The sequence below is a fragment of the Ovis canadensis genome, chromosome 16 (assembly GCF_042477335.2).
Source record: "Ovis canadensis isolate MfBH-ARS-UI-01 breed Bighorn chromosome 16, ARS-UI_OviCan_v2, whole genome shotgun sequence".
NCBI classification, from domain to species: Eukaryota; Metazoa; Chordata; class Mammalia; order Artiodactyla; family Bovidae; genus Ovis; species Ovis canadensis.
This window is the reverse complement of record NC_091260.1, coordinates 78889444-78911193: the sequence shown is the minus strand read 5'-3', so window position 1 is coordinate 78911193 and position 21750 is coordinate 78889444. Positions and strand designations below refer to the sequence as shown.

Here is a 21750-nt window from a genome sequence, read left to right as displayed (position 1 = left end):
ACTAAGCTTCTTTGCTGCTTCTCTTGGATTTCGAATTCCATGAAATAAGCCATGCAAAATCATTTTTAAAAGACATTAAATTGTTTCTCAGATCAAAAAATTTCCAAGATCGTCACTATTGCTCTGATTGGTTAATGTCTGATTTATATATGATGGAAAATAAAGGGAACTTCAGTAGTTATGAACTAACATATCTACTCTTTGTTACTGTCCTTAAAAAGTTAGTACCTCTGGACTGCTCATCTAATAATTTTACTCCGGAATTTTAGTGGGCAGGTTTATTATGTAATATGTCCACAGGGAAATAGAAGTGAATACTTTTAACTTTTTATACTCATTGTTTGTAATTCTAGTCACCTTGGGTAGATTTCTGTTTCATTCCTGGCTTGAAATACTTCTTTTGCACCATCAGGAAGCATGTTAGTTCATCACAGAAATGTGTTTAGACTTGGAAAACACTGGAGATTTTTTAAATGTGATCATTATGGTCCCAAACAGAGGTTGCAGTTTTAACTCTGATTTTCTTTGATCGGCTGAAACTGTGCGAAGCCAACCAAATGGGTACTTTTGTAAATCGTCATTTCATGAGATTTTGCTTCTTTTGCCTATGCCATACTTTGGGGTGAGTCTCAACTGAAGCTGGATTCATGGGTTATATTTGATGGCTGCTTGTTGCCCCCCCAAACAGGACTAGTAGACTTGGAATCACTGATTACACAGAGAAAACCTAAACCCAGAAGGTTAAGCCTTTTGCTACTATGCATTTTCCAAACATCTGCACAATAATACTTTCAAGTCAGGTTTACTTAAGATAAACAAACACCTCTGTGTAAGCTGCCGATAAGTCTCATATATCTTTGATTGAATCAAGTGTGCCTTCTCACAGTTGATTAAAGTGAGAGTGAGGTCGCTCAGTCGTATCAGACTCTTTGAGACCCCATGGACTGTATGTAGCCCACCAGGCTCCCCCATCCCTGGGATTCTCCAGGCAAGAACACTGGAGTGGGTTGCCATTTCCTTCTCCAGTGCGTGAAAGGAAAAGTGAAAGTGAAGTCGCTCAGTCATGTCTGACTCTTAGTGACCCCATGGACTGTAGCCTACCAGGCTCCTCCATCCATGCGCTTTCCAGGCGAGAGTACTGGAGTGGGTTGCCATTTCTAAGAAATGCGGGGTTAACCTTTAAGTGAATTTTCTGATAACTTATAAAAAGCCTCTTGATGAAAGTGAAAATGGAGAGTGAAAAAGTTGGCTTAAAGCTCAACATTCAGAAAACGAAGATCATGGCCTCTGGTCCCATCACTTCATGGGAAATAGATGGGGAAACAGTGGAAACAGTGTCAGACTTTATTTTGGGGGGCTCCAAAATCACTACAGATGGTGACTGAACCCATGAAATTAAAAGATGCTTACTCCTTGGAAGAAAAGTTATGACCAACCTAGATAGCATATTCAAAAGCAGAGACATTACTTTGCCGACTAAGGTCCATCTAGTCAAGGCTATGGTTTTTCCTGTGGTCATGTATGGATGTGAGAGTTGGACTGTGAAGAAGGCTGAGTGCCAAAGAATTGATGCTTTTGAACTGTGGTGTTGGAGAAGACTCTTGAAAGTCCCTTGGACTGCAAGGAGATCCAACCAGTCCATTCTGAAGGACATCAGCCTGGGATTTCTTTGGAGGGAATGATGGTAAAGCTGAAACTCCAGTACTTTGGCCTCCTCATGCGAAGAGTTGACTCATTGGAAAAGACTCTGATGCTGGGAGGGACTGGGGGCAGGAGGAGAAGGGGACGACAGAGGATGAGATGGCTGGATGGCATCACTGACTCAATGGACGTGAGTCTGAGTGAACTCCGGGAGTTGGTGATGGACAGGGAGGCCTGGTGTGCTGCGATTCATGGGTCTCAAAGAGTCGGACACGACTGAGAGACTGAACTGAACTGAACTCATAAATAATCTGTGTTTAAAACAGCACAGGGAACTATATTCAATCCCTTAGGGTAAACCATGATGGAAAAGAATGTAAAAAAGAGTGCATATATATGTGTATAACTGAGTCACTCTGTGCTGCAGGAATCTGTACATCATACTGGGTGCTTAGTCGCTCAGTCGTGTCTGACTCTTTGCCACCCCATGGTCTATGGCTCGCCAGGCTCCTCTGTCCATGGGATTTCCCAGGCGAAATTGCTGGAGCGGGTTGTCATTTCCTTCCCCAAGGGATCTTCCCAACCCGGGGATCAAATCTGCATCTCCGGCTTGGCAAGTGGATTTTTTACCACGAGCCACCTGGGGAGCCTCATGATTTTATATCAGGGTGTATTTAAGTCTGCTAAAACTTCCTGGATCTTGAAATCATTGTAGAATAACATACAAAAAACAGAGTAGTTGTCACCAAAAGGACTTGATCTAGAATCATTGCTCTAGCACTGGCTATTCCCCAGTCAGGTCATTTACATTTTCTCAAAACAGCTTCCTCATCTGTAAAATGGAGTTATGAATTCCTTCCTTGTAAGAATATTAGGAGAATCTGAAGATAAAATATATTTGAGAAAGATCTGTCAAACAAAATAATGGAGCATTCTTTCTGTATAAAAAATAAGGATTTTACTTGTGATAATATGAAAAAGGCCATATATTGTAAATCAGCTACACTTTAATTTTAAAAAGTAGAAAAAGACTCAATAGTCTGCTGGGGAGATTGAGTGAAGGGCAGTCAAAAGGTATAGACTTCTAGTTATAAAATAAATGAGTACCAGTGAGGTAATGTATAGGAGAAGGGAATGGATACTCACTCCAGTATTCTTGCCTGGAGAACTCCATGGACAGAGGAGCCTGGTGGGCTGTAGTCCATGAGGTCACAAAGAGTCGGAGGCACGAGTAAAGCCACTTAGCTCATACACACGATGACTGTTCTCTGGCTGAAATTGTCCAGAAGCCAGAGTCAGGTCTCGGTGGTTAAAATTCGAGTTTGCCTTCCTTCAGTACACACTCCTCAAGAAAATACACAGTGGGAGAGGAAAGAAAGTGGTGAGAAACTCAGGAGCACGCTCGGGGGAGACACCACTTTCAAGTACATTTCAGCCTTTCATCCTCTTAAAAGGCAAGCTGCTGCCAGGCACGCCCTTACATAATCGGTATCATTAATGAAACATTTAGTTTCATTTGCAGTAGGAAATTTTTTTGTTTTCCAGTTCTCAGAAGGTCTCAGTCTTGCATCCAAGCAGTTACTTATCTTTTTTAATCACAGCGTGACTTGATGGAATAGTTTTTGGTCTGACTAAGAATTCAGAGTGGACCTTGAGAGTCACAGCGTTCATTGGTTTTTGCCCTGTATTTGGAGTCTGTGACTGTTTGCACGGGCCTTGGCAAACCCATCACTTCTGAATGAATGCGCTTGCTCTTGTTGGGTTTAGGTCTACGCCCGGGATGGGCTGCGCTAAACCTGCCCTGTTACTGCCCTTGACAAGCTCGTCCCTTTGCTGTCATGTTACGTCTGATATCTACATTTAGGTCCATTTCACTTAACCTCGAAAGGTGTCTTCTTCTCCATTCATCGTTGGCAGGGTATATCATGCGTGGTTTACTGAGTTCTAATTTATCTCCTATTGTGTAGATTCGAAGTAGCATCACAAGCAGGTCCTAATGTAAGTTGCCAATGGGGTAGCAAAGGAAATGTACCCCGAGTAACCATGAAAGGTGTGCCTCCCTTCTCGTACACTGTTAGCTGAAGAGACGTACTTACCTTGCGTGAAGTGGTGTACCATCTCATCCTAAACCAAGCTGCACAAATTGGAGTGTCTGAGTGCCTTGGCCATGTGGTTGTTGACTGAATCTGAAGAACCTGCTGGCTCTTCAATTTTTAAATGAATGGATGTGTCCCCTATAAAATGGTAGTAAGCGAAGAGAATTATGTAGACTGTTTAAATGAAGCTAAATTTCATTGATCCAGATTAAGTAGAGATTATCTAAGTTAATGGAAAGTCTAACCTAAAGTGTGTTCGGTTATCTTTGGTTTTCGCTTTTATGTCCACTGAAATCACCAGAATTGGGCAAATTATATATTGCTTAGTGCAAATCCTTAAGGGAGATGATTCAAGGCTAATAAAATTTTGGCTTTAAATAACATATAATGACATGTTTCTAAGGTTTCGAAACACATGAGACGCAGCACTTAGAGCGTGTTCTTCTATTGTGTACATGTCATTACGCATGAGGCAGAGGGGTCAGGAGGGCACAGCAACCAGCATCTGTTAAGCCTGTTGGATAATCCAGGACCACGGGACCCCCTGGGGTTCTGAACGAGTGGAACCTCTTTAGAACAATTAACCTTCATTCAACTTTCTGGCCTCACAAAGACCAGGGAGATAGTGGCTTCTGTTGGGTATTGGTAAACATGTAAAGTTCAGTTAATCATTGATTGGCTGACCGAGTGTCAGATGTAATCATTAAGAAGTCACCAAGCCAGCAGGCTCTGGGGCAGAAGGCAGTTTGGACCAGACAGAGAGCGACTCTAACAAAAGTGCTTCATGGTTAAGAATCCGCCTGCCCGTGCAGGAAACAAATGTCAGATCCCTGATCCTGAAAGACCCCATGGGCTTCAGAGCACCTCAGCCCAGGCACCACAACTCCTGAGCCCGTGCTCTGGGACCCTCGAGCTGCAGTACTGAGCCCAGCCACCCTAGAGGCCTCCCACTGCAACTAGAGGAAGCCTCTGCAGCAATGAAGACTAGCACAGCCAACATTAATTAACTCAGTAATTAATTACAAAAAGGAAGGTCTGAACTATTTTTTTTTTACAAAGTGCTTTGTAATCACAGGTAAACTCCCAGTCCAGCTCTGTGAAACACAGGGAGTGTGGAGAAAACTGCCTGAGAGCCTTACTTTGCAGAAATGACCCACAGAATAATCAGCATCAAGACAGAAATGATTGGGCCCACTTTGGGCACTGGGGATGGATTGCGAGTTACGGAGGTAGCGGTTCCCTCCCTCCGTAGAGTTTCTTTGATTGCTTGTCTCTTCCTGTGGTAGAGAAGAACTAAGCTCAGAAAGCCAAGATTCTTCCACGAGCTTGAAATCAGGGACGAACTGGATGAGAGGACAAATGTGCAAAGAGATGCGAGCTATGGATCTTGGGGGAGGCAGCCTTCAGCAATCTCCTTCCACTGAGTTCTAAACATTGGAAACTCTATGTTTTGTCTTCTTTTCACTATTCTAAACTATTAATCAAACCAGCTTTCTCCCCGTCAGTTTCAAATTTGCAGTCCCTGAGCTGAGACATCCAAGTCTGGGTTTCTGCCTGGTGAAGTCAGCTTTCCCTTCTTCTATGGAAGTTGTGTTTTCAATGACTTAATTGTGGGAGGAACTTATCAAGATCTCGAGTCTCTTCTTATTGGCTTGTAATGAGCTGAGTGAGGAAGTGACTCTCAAACACCCCTGCAATTTTACTTAGCTGTGATACTGAACTTGAACCCTAAGAAGATTCTTTAGCCTTAGCCCTTTATCCCAAATATAGCTGGAAAAAATAACATAATTCAGAAGTGATGTATGATGTCTCAAAAACTGTATGCTATTCCAAAAGACTTAATAATAACAGCTCTAATAGAAAAGAGAATAATGAAAATAATCACCATCGCCAACAGTACCATATTTCTAGTGGCCTTTTCCATAGGAAATTAAATTGCATTTGACACCCAGTTTGTAATTCTAGTTGAACAAACCAAAGCCTAATAACAACCATTGTTGAGATGGTTGGTCTTTCAGTTTTCTTCTTAACTTTCTGTCATAGCTCAGGCTGCCATAGCAAAACACCAGAAGCAGGGAGTGCCAAAAGGAGATACTTACTGTTCATACTTCCGGAGGCTGGCAAGTCTGAGACCAAAGTGCCCGATGATTCCCTTCTGGTGAGGGCCCTCTTCCTGGCGGACAGCCCCCTTTCTCTCATGGCAGAAAGACAGACAGTTTCTTCCTTTCCTTATAAGGACACTAATCTCATCATAAAGGTGGACACTCATGACCTCATCGAAACCAAATTCCCTCCCAAGGGCCCCAGCCCCTGACAGCATCACACTGGGAGCAGGGCTTCAGTGTATGCCTGTGGGAAGGACCCCCCGCCCTCCCAGTGTATGCATTCAGCTCGTAATACCTTCTGACTCTCAGCATGCTCAGGCTCAGTCATGTCTGACCCTGTGACCCGATGGACCACACCCCGCCAAGCTCGCTGTCCTTGAGATTGTCCAGGCAAGAAGACTGGAGTATGCTGCTGTTTCTCTCTCCAGGAAATCTTCCTGACCCAGGGATGTCTCCCTCCATCGCAGGCAGATGCTTTACCACTGAGCCGCCAGGGAAGCCCTTTCTGACTCTACTCCTCCTCATCTGGAGGGATGTTAAATTTAAAGAAGGTTCCAACACATGATCTGAAAGTCACTGGATGTTATTAACCAAAGCGCCATGTGTCTGGTCCACACTAAAAGACTGAGACAAAGAGCTAAGTCACTGGAAAAGACCCTGGTGCTGGGAAAGATTGATGGCAGGAGGAGAAGGGGGCAACAGAGGATGAGATGGTTGGATGGCATCACAGACCCAATGGACATGAGTTTGCGTAAACTCTGGGAAATAGTGCAGGACAAAGGAGCCTGGTCTTCTACAGTCCTTGGGGTTGCAAAGAGCTGGACACGACTTAGAAACCAACTACAAGAGATGGATTAAAAGCAGAGGTCCTGAGGCCAGGGCATAGCACGAATGAAATTCTTTGGGGGTTGCAACAAAATGCCGAGGAGATGGGATTGGGATTCTCTGAAGCCGTGTTTGAGAGCTCAGTTAAGGGAGATTGTACCTGATCATTTTCTCTCCCAAGCAAGAACATTGTTTTATTTAAGCCAAATTTGCTGCATACGAGATGCAGTAAGCTTGCTGAATATTCATTTGCAGCTCTGTTCATCGAGTTCTTATAATCCCTTTTATTTTCCTTTGACTTATAATTGGTGTTTTTGCATATTTATGATCTGTTTGTTTTAAGCTGAGGACCTGTTTTAAATTCTGTGATGTCCTTTCTCCCCCAGCCCTGTGCAGTTCGCTCACAGAGCGAATGGCTTTGAGGGATGGGGCTTCCTCAGTACCACTGCCTCACCCCACACTCAGCTGGCATGTATCCCGACTGCTGACATCTGTGAACCTTGTAGTTCGCAGCCCTGAACCTAAGATAAGAATGAGAGAACTGAACAATTTTAAAACTCAAAGTGAAAGAGGACAGTGAAAAAGTTGGCTTAAAGCTCAACATTCAGAAAACTAACATCATGGCATCTGATCCCATCACTTCATGGCAAATAGATGGGGAAACAGTGAAAACAGTGGCTGACTTTATTTTTCTAGGCTCCAAAGTCACTGCAGATGGTGATTGCAGCCATGAAATTAAAAGATGCTTACTCCTTGGAAGGAAAGTTATGACCAGCCTAGACAGCATATTAAAAAGCAGAGACATTACTTTGCCAACAAAGGTCCATCTAGTCAAGGCTATGGTTTTTCCAGTGGTAGTGTATGGATGTGAGAGTTGGACTGTGAAGAAGGCTGAGCGCCAAAGAATTGATGCTTTTGAACTGTGGTGTTGGAGAAGACTCCTGAGAGTCCCTTGGACTGCAAGGAGATCCAACCAGTCCATCCTAAAGGAGATCAGTCCTAGGTGTTCATTGGAAGGATTGATATTGAAGCTGAAACTCCAATATTTTGGCCACCTGATGTGAAGAGCTGACTCATTTGAAAAGACCCTGATGCTGGGGAAGATTGAAGGCAGGAGGAGAAGGGATTGACAGAGGATGAGATGGCTAGATGGCATCAATGGACTTGAGTTTGAGTGGACTCTGGGAGTTGGTGATGGACAGGAAGGCCTGGCGTGCTATGGTTCATGGGGTCGCAAAGAGTCAGACATGACTGAGTGACTGAACTGAACTGAAAACAGTCACAGAGGACCTGAGTGGCCACCAAATCCTTGTGATAATTCCTCGAATGTTTGAAGACACTGAGGTCCCTTCCTTAAATGTCCTTTGCCCAGGTGAAATAACCCTGCATGGGAATTAAAGACACAGACATAGATAAAATAGATTAACTAATGAGAACCTACTGAGTAGGACAGGGAACTCTACTCAACGCTCTGTGGTGACCTAAGTGGGAAGGAAATCCGAATACGAGGGGATATGTGCGCGCATATAGCTGATTCGGGCTGCTCAGGTGGCACAGTGCTTAAGGACCCACCTGTCAATGCCAAAGATGTGGGTTTGATCCCTGGGTCCGGAAAATCCCCTGGAAGAGGAAATGGCAACCCACTGCAGTATTCTTGCCTGGAGAATCCCATGGACAGAGGAGCCTGGTGGGCTATAGTCTATGGAATCCAAGAGTCGGACACAACTTAGCAACTAAACAGCAAAAAATAGCTAATTCACTTTGCTGTACAGCAGAAACTAACACAACATTGTAAAGCAACTTTACTGCAATAAAAACTAATTTATCAAAAGAAGGAACGCTGCTCAGCTCATTCTTCTCTGGTCCCCTGACCCAGTTAGAATCAGCCTCACTTCGTTACTTTGCTCTGAGTACTTGGGCATACCAACAACTCCAGTGTCACGATCAAGTGCTCTGGGGACCACAGTGTGGTCTCCAAACTGTAGCCACTTAAAAGGACTTTAAATGATGGAGGCGCTTTATAGCATCAAATGCAAATGCTCTCTAAAGGAAAACCATGTTAGCTACTTTCAGCGCTTACACAGGTCTCTTTGGAAATTCTTCAGAATCACTTTCCCCATACCCTAGTAGAGAGTTGAATTGCATTGGGTGAACCCATCCTGACTCATTTCCTGGGGTCATGTTTTATTTAAGCCAAATTTGGTCTTGTGGCAGTGGTCCAGGACAATCCTTTAAAGTCTTCAGGGGCTTACCCTCCACTCTCTGAATATGTTAGAACTTTGTTTCTTCACCTATAAGATGAAATAACAAGAGGGGCCACCCTCCTGGGTGTTTTACTTTTTGGACTCTTGCAAGGATGAAATGAGGTATGTTTGGAAGATCAATGATGATGCGGTGAAAGAAACAGAACCAGTTTTCTGGTAAATACCAGCCTTCCCACCAGCACAGGATTGGTGTTTTATGCATCTCCTAAGAATCACGGACAAGTGCTGATGACTCCTCCCTGACACACGTCAAGTGACGATGGGGATGTGGAAAGTGACAGAGGACCCTGTCTCTGTGGCGAGTGGGCGGAGTCCGGTTTGCACAGACTCTGGAGCATGGGTCACGCTCCATTTCAAGGCTGAGTTTGCATCTTCAGCCTACTGTTGTTATTACCTTAAACAATTTATTTTCTTCACGATGTCCCTTGAGAGGCCAAGTTTCCCCTCCTATTTTCTGACAGATGTGAGAGGGGCTAAATGAAGCAATCAGATAAAAGAAAGCATCAAGACAGTATGATGTTATAAAATAAATCCAACGTTGTGAAAATAGGATTTTTTACTGTGTCTTCTGCTTAACATCTTCTAGGAAACAAGATGCTGTGATATTAGTTTTGAAAAGAAAATCCCAACTGCATCACTTCCTTGTGCCCTAGGTTTCCTAGAGTCATAATATAAATGCGCCCTTTTGAAAGAAAAATGCTCTAGGACATCAGTCACATTTGTAAATGTGTGTAGTTATTAAAATACCAGGACTAATTCTATTAACCTTAGAATACAGTACTTTAGGATGAAAGCAGGTATCAGGAAAATGCTTGTAATTTGATTAAATTTTCCACCAGAAGAGAAATGCCATAACTGCTTGGCATTAAAATGCTTAGCTGTTTATTTCTTGAGCATTTCGTTGCATATCTGAATAAAAATCCATAAATGCATTCTTTCCGATTATCTGTAGCCACAGAGGGTTGGAATAACATGTTGTTTGAAGCAATGCCACATCCATTGCCCAGATTAACGAACAAATGACCAAAAGAAGGCTTTTCCTTAAGAACCTTGACATCGCAAAGCTGCCAGGGCCCTGGGTCAGGCCGACAGTGTAGTAACAGAGACGCCCTTTCGTCCTTCCTGCTAGGGGAGCCCAGGGCACTGAGGATGGCTTCATTCAATAACGTTGCTTCCATTTGGTTCTTATTTTGGAAGAACTGACTTCCTAAAATGTTTGCATCTTTGATGGCATTTTTAAGGAAAAAAAAAAGAAGAAGCTCTCATAGATAAGCATGGTTATTATTATTATTATTTCCGCTGCGCCTAATAAGGAGAGAGACAGTTCTTCTAATTCTGGGCCATCTGGTTTGTGTTAGGGCTTCTCGTTCCTGCTTCTTTGGGCTGCTATTCTTCAAAGCAAACCCAGCAGTGACACAGTTTGCAGAATCTTTAGTGAAGAAAGAGATGGTCCTTTTGCAGAAGCGAAGAGTGAAAGGGCTAAAGTAAGATCGTATGGACAGCTGAGTGTTCTTCCTGGGCAGGACAATTATAGGTTGTTTTCAACTTTTCTATATTTTCTCTTTCACCCCAAATTTTTGTGAACCCAAATTGTTTTGATCAACAGAGGAACAAGTGATGTGCTTTGAAAGGGTCCTATATTCTTACATAGATTCTAGGTAATGGTGAGTATGCCTTCTCTAGGCTCAGTGAACACAGGTTCCATGTGACAACAATCTGCATCAGTCACCTAGTATCATGATAATGCTGAGTAAGAACCATGAAATCTTGGTGCCCACAGTAGTGGACTGTGGGTTGGCTGCCAGTCTCTGTTCCAGGGGTACCTCATCTTCCATGTTCTTTTCCTGATGAGATACAAAAGAGGCACCCCAAACATGCCAGACCTTCCAAACCTGGGCTGGATCTGGCTCTCAGTTACTCCCACCCACACGGCATTAGCTGCAGCAGATCACGTTTGTTGTTGTTCAGTCACTCAGCCGTGTCCGACTCTTTGCAACCCCATGCAATGCAGCACGCCAGGCCTCCCTGTCCTTCACCATCTCCCAGAGCTTGCTCAAACTCATGACCATTGAATCAACAGAGCCATCCAACCATCTCATCCTCTGTCATCCCCTTCTCCTCCTGCCTTTAATCTTTCCCAGTGTCAGGCTCTTTTCTAATGAGTCAGCCTTTCACATCAGGTGGCCAAAGGATTGGAGCTTCAACTTCAGCATCAGTCCTTCCAATAAATATTCAAGATTAATTCCCTTTAGGATTGACTGGTGTGATCTCCTTGCAGTCTAAGGGACTCAAGAGTCTTCAACACCATAGTTCAAAAAGCATCAATTCTTCAGGGCTCAGCCTTCTTCATGGTCCAACTCTCACATCCATACATGACTTAGTGGAAAAATCATAGCTTTGACTAGACGGACCTTTGTAGGCAAGGTAATGTCTCAGCTGCTTAATATGCTATCTAGGTTTGTCATAGCTTTTCTTCCAAACAGATTACATGGCTGAGCCCAAAGATAAGGGAGGACAGCAAAATTACCTGTGAGAGGGCACGGATCCAAGAAGCAGATGGGATCCATTTTTGTTAAATAAATAAAAATGTTAGTTTTGGTACAGAAATGAAATCAACCTTGAGCAGAGTCATCTCTTTGCAGACTCTTGCCCAAGTACCTTGTGTTGTTGTGTTCGTGAACGATAAATGCTCACCCTATTGAGTGGCTCTTTGTGTCCTCAGATCCTGGCCAACGTGATCATCTTCATCTGTGGGAACCTGGCAGGGGCGTACCATAAGCACCTCATGGAGCTTGCTCTGCAGCAGACGTATCAGGACACGTGCAACTGCATCAAGTCCCGGATCAAGCTGGAATTTGAAAAACGTCAGCAGGTAAAATACACCTTCGGTGTTACTTCCACGTTATTTGAGATGGTATTGGAATGATGTTGTCACTGCTAATGTCGAGGGTGCAGTTCATCCACTGACGGGCATCAGCAGGAAGCCAGAGTAGCCATCTGGTCGTCCTGCCCGCCCAGCTTTGGGCTGTATGCCCAGTGGATTGAATTGTAAACTGAAGAGCAGAGATGGCATCTTCAGACTCAAACCCAGCCCCCACCCCCAGGATCACCCACGTGCTGACAGCTGCATCAACCACCATCAACACGAGGCTGGGGAAATTCAAATAATAATGATACTGGTGATTACTATAGTGACTCTTGGTTAAGATGCTCATTGTTGGTTACAGCACATTTCTCTGTGGCAGTGTTTGTGGCCAGGGTTTGTCCCAGCTGAAATCTGCCTGTGCCATTAACAGTACTTCGTTTACTGTCTGTTTTCCACCTGGGATGCTGAAATGGGATGAGGTGATGGAATGAGATGAGATGCGTGAACTTGTCCTTGAGGGAGATGATTGGAGTTGGGAGGGAGGGTCTGGTAGGGAAATAGTTGTAGTGTCAGGGGCTGTCATTGCTGTGGGTGATACATGGACACATACATCAGGAGAATACATAGGCTCTGATGACATGCTGTAAAAATAAGAAATGGAGATAAACCAGGGGTGGAAGGAGCAAAGCCACGTGGTCTCATCCAAGATGGTGGCCAGCAGATGAAGCAGACTTGCTTTGGAGGGGAAACCAAGGTGGGGTCCTGTACTTGACACGTTTAACGTCAGGTCTCAGCAGAAGATCCATGTGAACAGTTTTCTTTTTGCCCTTGAGTTTTCCAATTTATCAGCAGGAACCCAGTTTCCATCTCTAAAGATGATGGTTGTTAGCATGACTCTCTAGCATGAAACCCACAGTCCCTTCTCTGAGTGCATTCATCAGTATTTGACACATAATTGTGTCACTATCATTCATTAAATTGTATTTAGTCCATTTTATATCATTGTATTAAAATGTATTTATGGTGGTGAGAGCAAAAAAAAATCCCTTAAATACTTATACTAGACTTTTATTTGTGTATGAACTGATGAATAGTAATTGTACTCCTTTTTGAAAACAGGGAGTTCTGTTTGTTCATCTAATAAATATTAATTGAGCACCTAGATTGTGGAGGGCATGATTCTAGGCATTGGCGTGTGGCTGTAAACATTGCTTTCTCACCGATATTAGCAAATCTAATGGGTTGTTTTAAAAACATTTTGTTTTGCAACATGCCTAGCAGAAGTATTCAGTAATTACTGTTTAATTCTTTGGTCTCTATGTATATCAAACTCTGGATTGCATCAAGAGAAATAGACAGTTGTTAACATGGGACAGTTAACCAGTAAAACTTCATATACTATGCATTTATTCATGTTCAGTAATGGTTCAAATCTAGGTTCTAGAAAATTCTGTAGTTTCAACACACAGCACTTAGTCTTCACAATTGTTCCCTCTACAGAGTTCAAATGTTGTAAGGTAGACCGCTTCCTTTTTCTGGAGAAGGCAATGGCACCCCTCTCTAGCACTCTTGCCTGGAAAATCCCATGGATGGAGGAGCCTGGTAGGCTGCAGTCCATGGGGTTGCTAAGAGTTGGGCACGACTGAGCAACTTCACTTTTGCTTTTCACTTTCATGCATTGGAGAAGGAAATGGCAACCCACTCCAGTATTCTTGCCTGGAGAACCCCAGAGACAGAGGAGCCTAGTGGGCTGCTGTCTATGGGGCTGCACAGAGTCGGATACGACTGAAGTGACTTAGCAGCAGCAGCAGCTGCTTCCTTTTTCAAACAGTGGTGACTGGATACGTTTGGTCCCGCCAGTCATATTTAACTTTCTTTTCCATCACCTTCACCAAGGTTAGGAAGAACTGAAATTCCAAGTCAGCGGATTATATAACCTAATATTTATAGTACCAGCTTTGACAGAACACTAAGTCAGGCTGTTGACCTTTTCTACACTGCCTCTTTCCATGAAGAGACCTTGAGCAGCCAAGACCAAATGTCATCCCTTGTCGCCATGATCTCTGGGTCCATGTGGTCAGAAAGGCGATGCTCTGACCTTACGTGGCTCCAGAGCTAGACCAGTGAGGCACACCTCGTGTTACAGACTTTGTGGAACCATCATGGGAGATACTATTAGAACATCTATTTACAAGTTCTAGGAAAAAGAGTCAAGGATCTTTTTTAAAATATGTAAGGAGAAAAGGGACACTGAAGAAAAAGAAGAACTTATATTTTGTTGTTGTTGTTCAGGCGCTCAGTTGTGTCTGACTCTTTGCTACCCCATGGATTGTGACGCTCCAGGCCTCCCTGTCCCTCACTATCTCCTGGAGCTTGCCCAGGTTCATGTCCACCGAGTCTATGATGCTATCTGACCAACCATCTTATCCTCTGCCCCCCTCTTCTCCTTTTGCCCTCAGTCGTTCTCAGCATCAGGGTGTTTTCCAACGAGTTGGCCGTTTGCATCAGCCAACGTATTGGAGGGTTTGCTTCAGCATCAGTCCTTCCAGTGATGTTTAATAAAATATAATTTGACACAATGTACGAATTTTGCTACCAAAGTTGGGAGTGAGCTGTCAGGGTCTAGGGCCCAGAATGCAGTACTTCTGTTAAGATTTTGAAAACTATGTTTCTAGGATAGAATAAAGGTCCATAGTTGTTGTTTTTTTTTTTCCTCCAGTTCAGTTCAGTTCAGTTCAGTTCAGTCACTCAGTCGTGTCCCAGTCTTTGTGACCCCATGAACTGTAGCATGCCAGGCCTCCCTGTCCATCACCAACTCCCGGAGTTCATTCAAACTCACATCCATCGAGCCGGTGCATCTCATCCTCTGTTGTCCCCTTCTCCTCCTTCCCCCAATCCCTCCCAGCATCAGTCTTTCCAGTGAGTCAAATCTTCATATGAGGTGGCCAAAGTATTGAAGTTTCAGCTTCAGCATCAGTCCTTCCAATGAACACCTAGGACTGATCTCCTTTAGGATGGACTGGCTGGATCTCCTTGCAGTCCAAGGGACTCTCAAGAGTCTTCTCCAACACCACAGTTCAAAAGCATCAATTCTTTGGTACTCAGCCTTCACAGTCCAACTCTGACATCCATACATGACCACTGGGAAAAGCATAGCCTTGACTAGATGGACCTTTGTTGGCAAAGTAATGTCTCTGCTTTTTAATATGCTGTCTAGGTTGGGCATAACTTGCCTTCCAAGGAGTAAGTGTCTTTTAATTTCATGGCTGCAATCACCATCTGCAGTGATTTTGGAGCCCAAAAAAATAAAGTCTGACACTGTTTCCACCGTTTCCCCATCTATTTGCCATGAAGTGATGGGACCAGATGCCATGATCTTCATTTTCTGAATGTTGAGCTTTAAGCCAACTTTTTCACTCTCCTCTTTCACTTTCATCAAGAGGCTTTTTAGTTCCTCTTCACTTTCTGCCATAAGGGTGGTGTCATCTGCATATCTGAGGTGATTGATATTTCTCCTGGCAATCTTGATTCCAGCTTGTGCTTCTTCCAGCCCAGCGTTTCTCATGATGTGCTCTGCATAGAAGTTAAATAAGCAGGGTGACAATATACAGCCTTGACGTACTCCTTTTCCTATTTGTTTTCTTCCAGACCAGCATGTAATTAAATGGGAATGAAAAATTTCCATAATTAATAAAATCAGTGAGGTATGAATGTACAGATTTAAGGAAACAAAAGTTAGCCAGTGACAAGCTAGGTGCCCCTCATACAGAAGAGTGGCCTCAGAGACCATGATGCTGGTGTTGCCACAGACCAAAGTAAGCTCTGAGGACTCCATGTGTCATTTCTTATCCATCCATTGCCACAAAACACAAAAAAAATTTTTTTGACGTGTAGTTGATTTACAGTGTTGTGTCAGGAGTATAACAAAGTGATTCAGATGTGTATGTATATCTTTGTCTGTATCTATAGATAGATACCTGTATATGGTGTATGTATATTGTATATTTGCTTCATTTGCAGTCACTGAGGCAAACAACAGTGTCCTTGAGAGTGCTTCATTCAGGTGTAGGGGGGTTAGATGATTTGTTTCAGCCCCCATCTGGATAAAATCTTTGCATCCATTTTAAGGTTGTATCTCCAGTTACCACAGAATGAGTTGACACTCCTGGAGGCTGAGGGCCGCCATTTTGAATAGTTACCGGGTGCCTTTTGCAGCTTTACTCCCTGCCATGCTCAGACCTTGGGGAGGAGGGCAGATGTCCTGTGAGCCCAGGAAGCTGGTCCTTGTGCAGCCCCGCTAGGGGTTATCAACACAGTTGAGATTACTGGGAAGGGTCTAGGGATTCTACAGTCTTTTCAAAATCACTCAACTCTGTACTTTCTTTTCTTCAAATTTTGTGCTTTTTTTTTTCCTAGATGCAAATGAGGTAAATTTCTAGTGATTAAAACCATTTTTGAACAACGTGGCTATTTGTACTCTAAGATTTGAGGAGAAGAAGGAATGAAAAATGTGAGCAGAGGTTTTCTCAGTGTTTGTGTTCTTGCCCTAAAAATGCCCTCGTGGGTAAACACTATTTTTTTTTTTCTTAGTAAGTGAGAAACTTAATGCACTCAATTAGTACTGAAGCCGCCTTTGGGGCCTGAAAGTGGTGTGTTTGACTTCTGTCTTAAGTTTCACATCCTGCAGTAAAAGCCATTTCTTGTGCACCATGTCAGTGCAATAGAGGCTCTTTATCAAGCCTGAGTCAACAGAGGTGTTTCTCCCTGGAGTGTGTAATAGACGCTCCGGAATTGACGAGAGCTGGAGTCAGGGCAAAACAGAAACCCTCTCTCTTAACTGCTGGGGCAGTGGAAATAACTGTGGCCTCTGTAGGACTGAAAACTAGGTTTGCTTTTTTTATAGAGAGAAAATAAACACGCTTCGATTTATATGTTGTCTTTGTTTTCAAATAATGTAATTGTGAGAATCTTAATGTGGACTGCCTTCTTCTGGAAACACCCTGTGGGTTGAATATGATACAATATGCCTTTCAGTGGAGAATGCTAGTCAAGTGAGGTGGGGACACCGTGTTATTCCTGAACTGTTCCCCACTGTGGGGCCTTAGTGAACCAGTAGGCTCCCTGTGTCTCCTTGGGGGCAAAATTGTGCAGATTTCAATGGAACAAGTAAGTGGTCCTTTTGTGTTCATGGTTGAGTAGATAATAAACGTATCCATCTTTATCCTGATACGATAGCCGGTAATGTTAGGGCATTACCAGATGTATTGCGCAAATCATTTAAAATGCTAGGTAGAGTGTGTTGGAGCTGTTTCCGGTTTGGGATGCTAAAACGTGGTTCCTTTTCACGAGGGAATGGATAACAGAAGGAACGAGCCAGGCTGCCTACTTAGTTCTTTCACATTTGCTGTGCTACCAGGTTCCTATTGCTGTTGTGACAAATGACCACAAGCCCAGTGGCTTAAACAGAACAAATTCAGCATTGTATAGTTCTGGAGATCCGAGGTCCAAAATCAGTCTCGTGAGTTCTGTCACGGTGCTGGCAGCGCTGGATTCCTGGAGGCTCTGAGGGCAGAATCCAGTTGCCTTTTCAAGCTTCTAGAGCCTTCCTGAATCCTCAGGTCCCAGCTACTTCCTCCATCCTCAAATCCAGCAACACAGATTCCAGCCTCTCTCTCCTCTCTCTCTGTCTGTCTTTCTCTCCCCCCCTTCTCAGATCTCTGACTGTGCTCTTGCATCTTCTTCCTACCCTTTCATTATCCCTCCTGCCTCCCCGCCATAAGGGTAATCCAGGAAAATCTCCCCACCTCAAGGTCCTTAATTATATCTTTGAAGTTCTGGGTTTTCCATATAAGGTAACACAGTCACGGGTTCTGGGGACTATTAATTGAGCAGGGTGCTTTTTACAGGTTCATTATTCAGCCAACCATCCTGTCTTCTTAATATACTTATGAACTCCATGACCTAAGTCTCTTTTCCCACTTAAGTCAAAGTAACTGAAGAGCTGACTCATTGGAAAAGACCGTGATGCTGGGAGGGATTGGGGGCAGGAGAAGAGGATGACAGAGGATGAGATGGCTGGATGGCATCACGTGAGTCTCGTGGCTCGATGGACGTGAGTCTGAGTGAACTCCGGGAGATGGTGATGGACATGGAGGCCTGGCGTGCTGCGATTCATGGGGTGGCAAAGAGTCGGACACGACTGAGCGGCTGAACTGAACTGAACTGTCAAGTTACTTGTCCAAGACCACTCAGCTCTTAAGTGTGGATATTTCTGCCTCTCATGTTGGTTCTGCCTAAGCTTTTTGGAGTTATCTTTGAGAATAGAGATTTTTTCTTACCCGTAAAGGACTTTTTAAGTTAGCTATGTTGTTTTCCATTACTAGTTACATAAGGAAGCATAAGACAGTATCACACACTTCTCTGACATCATTAGGTTATGCATTGCCGTGGTAAGCCACATATTGTCCATGAGACTGTTAGAAATTTGCATGCAAGATCATTCCCACAAGAAGCCACAGTGTTAAATCTGTCTGTGGCTGGATTTCCATTCTGCGGTGCACCCTGGAGGCAGACCGCCTGAGTTGAATCTGGGTTATGTTATCTCTTTGTATGACCTTGGTCAAATTCTCTCACTTCTCCATGTCTTGGTTCCTCTGATGGAAGTTGTTCTACTTAATTTCTTACCAAATTTCAGAGTCTTTCTAGCATTCAAAGTGGTGTCCTGTTAAGAAAGTGATCATGAGCTGGTCTTGCATTGAGTTCTCATGACATCATGCCCTCAATTCAGTTCAGTTCAGTCGCTCAGTCGTGTCCGACTCTTTGAGACCCCATGGACTGCAGCACGCCAGGCCTCCCTGTCCATCACTAACTCCTGGAACTTGCTCAGACTCATGTCCATTGAGTTGGTGATGCCATCCAAGCATCTCATCCTCTGTTGTCCCCTTCTCCTCCGGCCATCAATCTTTCCTAGCATCAGGGTCTTTTCAAATGAGTCAGTTCTTCACATCAGGTGGCCAAAGTATTGGAGTTTCAGCTTCAGCAGCAGTCCTTCCCATGAATATTCAGGACTGCTTTCCTTTAGGATGGACTGGTTTGATTTCCTTGCAGTCCAAAGGACTCTCAAGAGTCTTCTCCAACACCACAGTTCAAAAGCATCAATTCTTCTGTGCTCAGCTTTCTTTGTAGTCTAACTCTCACACCCATACATGACCACTGGAAAAACCATAGCTTTGACTAGACGGACCTTTGTCGGCAAAGTATGTCTAATGACATAATGCCCTAACATTAAACAAATCAGCTGCCACCCTGGTGAAACCATTGACTGCACTGAGGCTGGAGGGTGAGATAGGTGCTGGCTATGCCATCCCCTGAGTGCTCTCCATAACAAGTTCCCTTCCTCCTTGAAGCAAACAGATCAAACAGAGAAAAGTTCTGCTGTATCTGCTAGAACATGTGATGGAGAGTCCTTCCAAACGCTTTTTTATCAGCCCCATGTCACTCTGTTGGGGAGCTTACTTTTCACCAGCAGAATGGATGGTGTGAGGCAATCACACAGCTGCCTACGCTGCAGGACTTGTCATCTACCCCCGTTGTCTGCATCTGAGTTGGCACATGGAGTCCAGGGTGGAGCATCTCACAGTATATGCCTCTCGATAAAAACCGAATTGAGTGAGCTCAAGAAGAGTTCAAGCTAGTGAGACTTTCTCACTGCAGTTCCTGAAGCGTGAAAGCAGCAAGTTTTAGTAGAAATGTTACCCGTGACCTTTAGGTAGGATTATGCAACCAGTAGCGACAGCAGAGAATGTTGTTGTTCCATTGCTCAGTCCTGTCCGACTCTTTGCGACCCCACGGACTGCAGCACGCCAGGCTTCCTTGTCCTTCACCATCTCTTGGAGCTTGCTCAAACTCATGTCTGTTGAGTCAGTGATGCCATCCAGCCATCTCATCCTCTGTCGTCCCCTTCTCCTGCCTTCAATCTCTCCCAGCATCAGGGTCTTTTCCAATGAGCAGAGGGTGAGAAACGTAAAACACCATACAGTATGTACAGTTTGGTTCCGATAGGCTGACCCCCCCGTGTCCTCAAAGATCCTGAATGAGACTTTCCTCCCAACCCCACCCCATGCACTTTTTATCCATTTTATTTAATAATCGATTGTATAGTTTTTCCTTCAGTATCTCCTCCTTGAAGAAGTTGTATAACTCCTGGTCCCCGCTTCTTTCTGTTTTATTAAGTGATGAGTTACCTGCTTTTCTCAGGTATCGTTCCCTTGATGGAGAGGACACAGTCCAGCTGCCACCACTTTTTCTCAGCACTCCTTAGTGAAAGATCGGATGATGGAGAAGATAGCACCTGTTTTACTTGAAAGTTGTAACAGTGAAGGGTTGAGATTTCGTAAGAGAGTTCTCTTCGCAGTGTTTACCATTTGAATGCATCGGAATGGAGTTCAAGAATTGCTTAAACAGTTTGCACTGCATTGTATCTTACTGATTGCTTCAGTTCTCATGAAGCTCAGATATTATGTCTCATTGAGAAATACCAGGGTAATATATTTCTGGATGTTGCAGTGTATATTATGCCATAAGGCTTATGGGTACTTTTGATAAGAAATAAAAATGAATTCCAGAAAAAAATATATAAGTAACTCTCAAACCATCAAGCCCGAAATATTTTCTGATGAGTCCTTTAGTTAGAATGGATGGGATTAGAACATATTTTCAAAGACTGCAATGAGGGCCATGCTGTGAGTGTATACTCTGGCTCCTTTAAGGAGAAATCAACAATTCTACATCAATGATCAAGGGCAAAGAGGAGGAAGACAGCTGGAATCACTGTCAAATCTTGATGCCTAATGAAGACAGCCACTGCAGGAGGCTAGTAATAGGGGCTCAAAATAGCATTAGTGTTCATTCTGTAAAAAGTTAGACATCCTGTTCTAAATGGAAAAAAGTAAAATACAGTTACAGTAATTAATCAAGATGACTTTTAATTAATTAAATATATGCAAATGTCTTTTTGTATAATGACAGTAGAAAAGCTGGGCTTCTCTGGCAGCTCAGACAGTAAAAAATTTGCCTGCAATGTGGGAGACCTGGGTTTAGTTCCTGGGTTGGGAAGATCCCCTGGAGGAGGGCATGGCAACCCACTCCAGTATTTGTGCCTGGAGAATCCCATGGATAGAGGAGCCTGGAGGGCTACAGTCCATGAGGTCTCAATGAGTTGGACACAACTGAACGATTTAGCACAGTAGAAAAGGCTATATGGTAAAATAAAACCTCCAGAAATTTCCTCCCTGTAAGCCACTTGAGCAAAACCCCCATCCAGTGTCCATGGTCGGGAAGCCATTTGCCTGTCTTGTTGGAGAAACACCTGGGGAACATTTATATTCCTCCAGATCGTCACAGGTTCACCTTTGTTGATAATACTGTTGTTGTTTGGTTGGTCAGTCGTGTCCAACTCTTGCAACCCCGTGGACTATAGCCCTCTAGGCCTCTCTGTCCCTGGGATTCTCCAGGCAAGAATACTGGAGTGGGTTGCCATTTCTTTCTCCAGGGTGGATCTTCCTGACCCAGGGATCGAACCTGTGTCTCATATCTCCTGCACTGACTGGTGGATTCTTTACCACTGAGTCAGCAGGGAAGCCAGTTGGTAATACTAGAGAAACACACACACACACACAAAAAGGAGAAGCACCTGGTTGTGATATTTTTGCCTTCTGAAAGTTTTCAGTTTCCCTTGGAGATTGTCTGTTTTTTATACCCCGTGATGCAGTGTTTTGATGCCGACAAGACTGTATATAGTAGGCAAAAAATAATCTAGTGGAAATATTCACGTAAGATCAACATCACTTGATATGAGTAACATGAACCCAATAAAAAAGAGTTCCAGAATCAGTCCTTTGGTGGCAGTCTCCGTTCTTCTGGTATGTGTCACACGCCAGAGAAAACTCAAAGTC

At 43.8% G+C, this 21750-nt stretch overlaps 1 protein-coding gene across 1 annotated transcript in view; it reads left to right on the top strand.

Annotated features, from left to right (window-relative positions):
• ADCY2 (adenylate cyclase 2) overlaps nucleotides 1-21750 on the top strand; it is a 463502-nt gene that overhangs the window by 229234 nt on the left and 212518 nt on the right. Inside the window, exon 4 of the mRNA XM_069556147.1 lies at nucleotides 11654-11803. Coding sequence (XP_069412248.1) covers nucleotides 11654-11803 — 150 coding nt within the window. The remainder of the gene's footprint in view (nucleotides 1-11653; nucleotides 11804-21750) is intronic.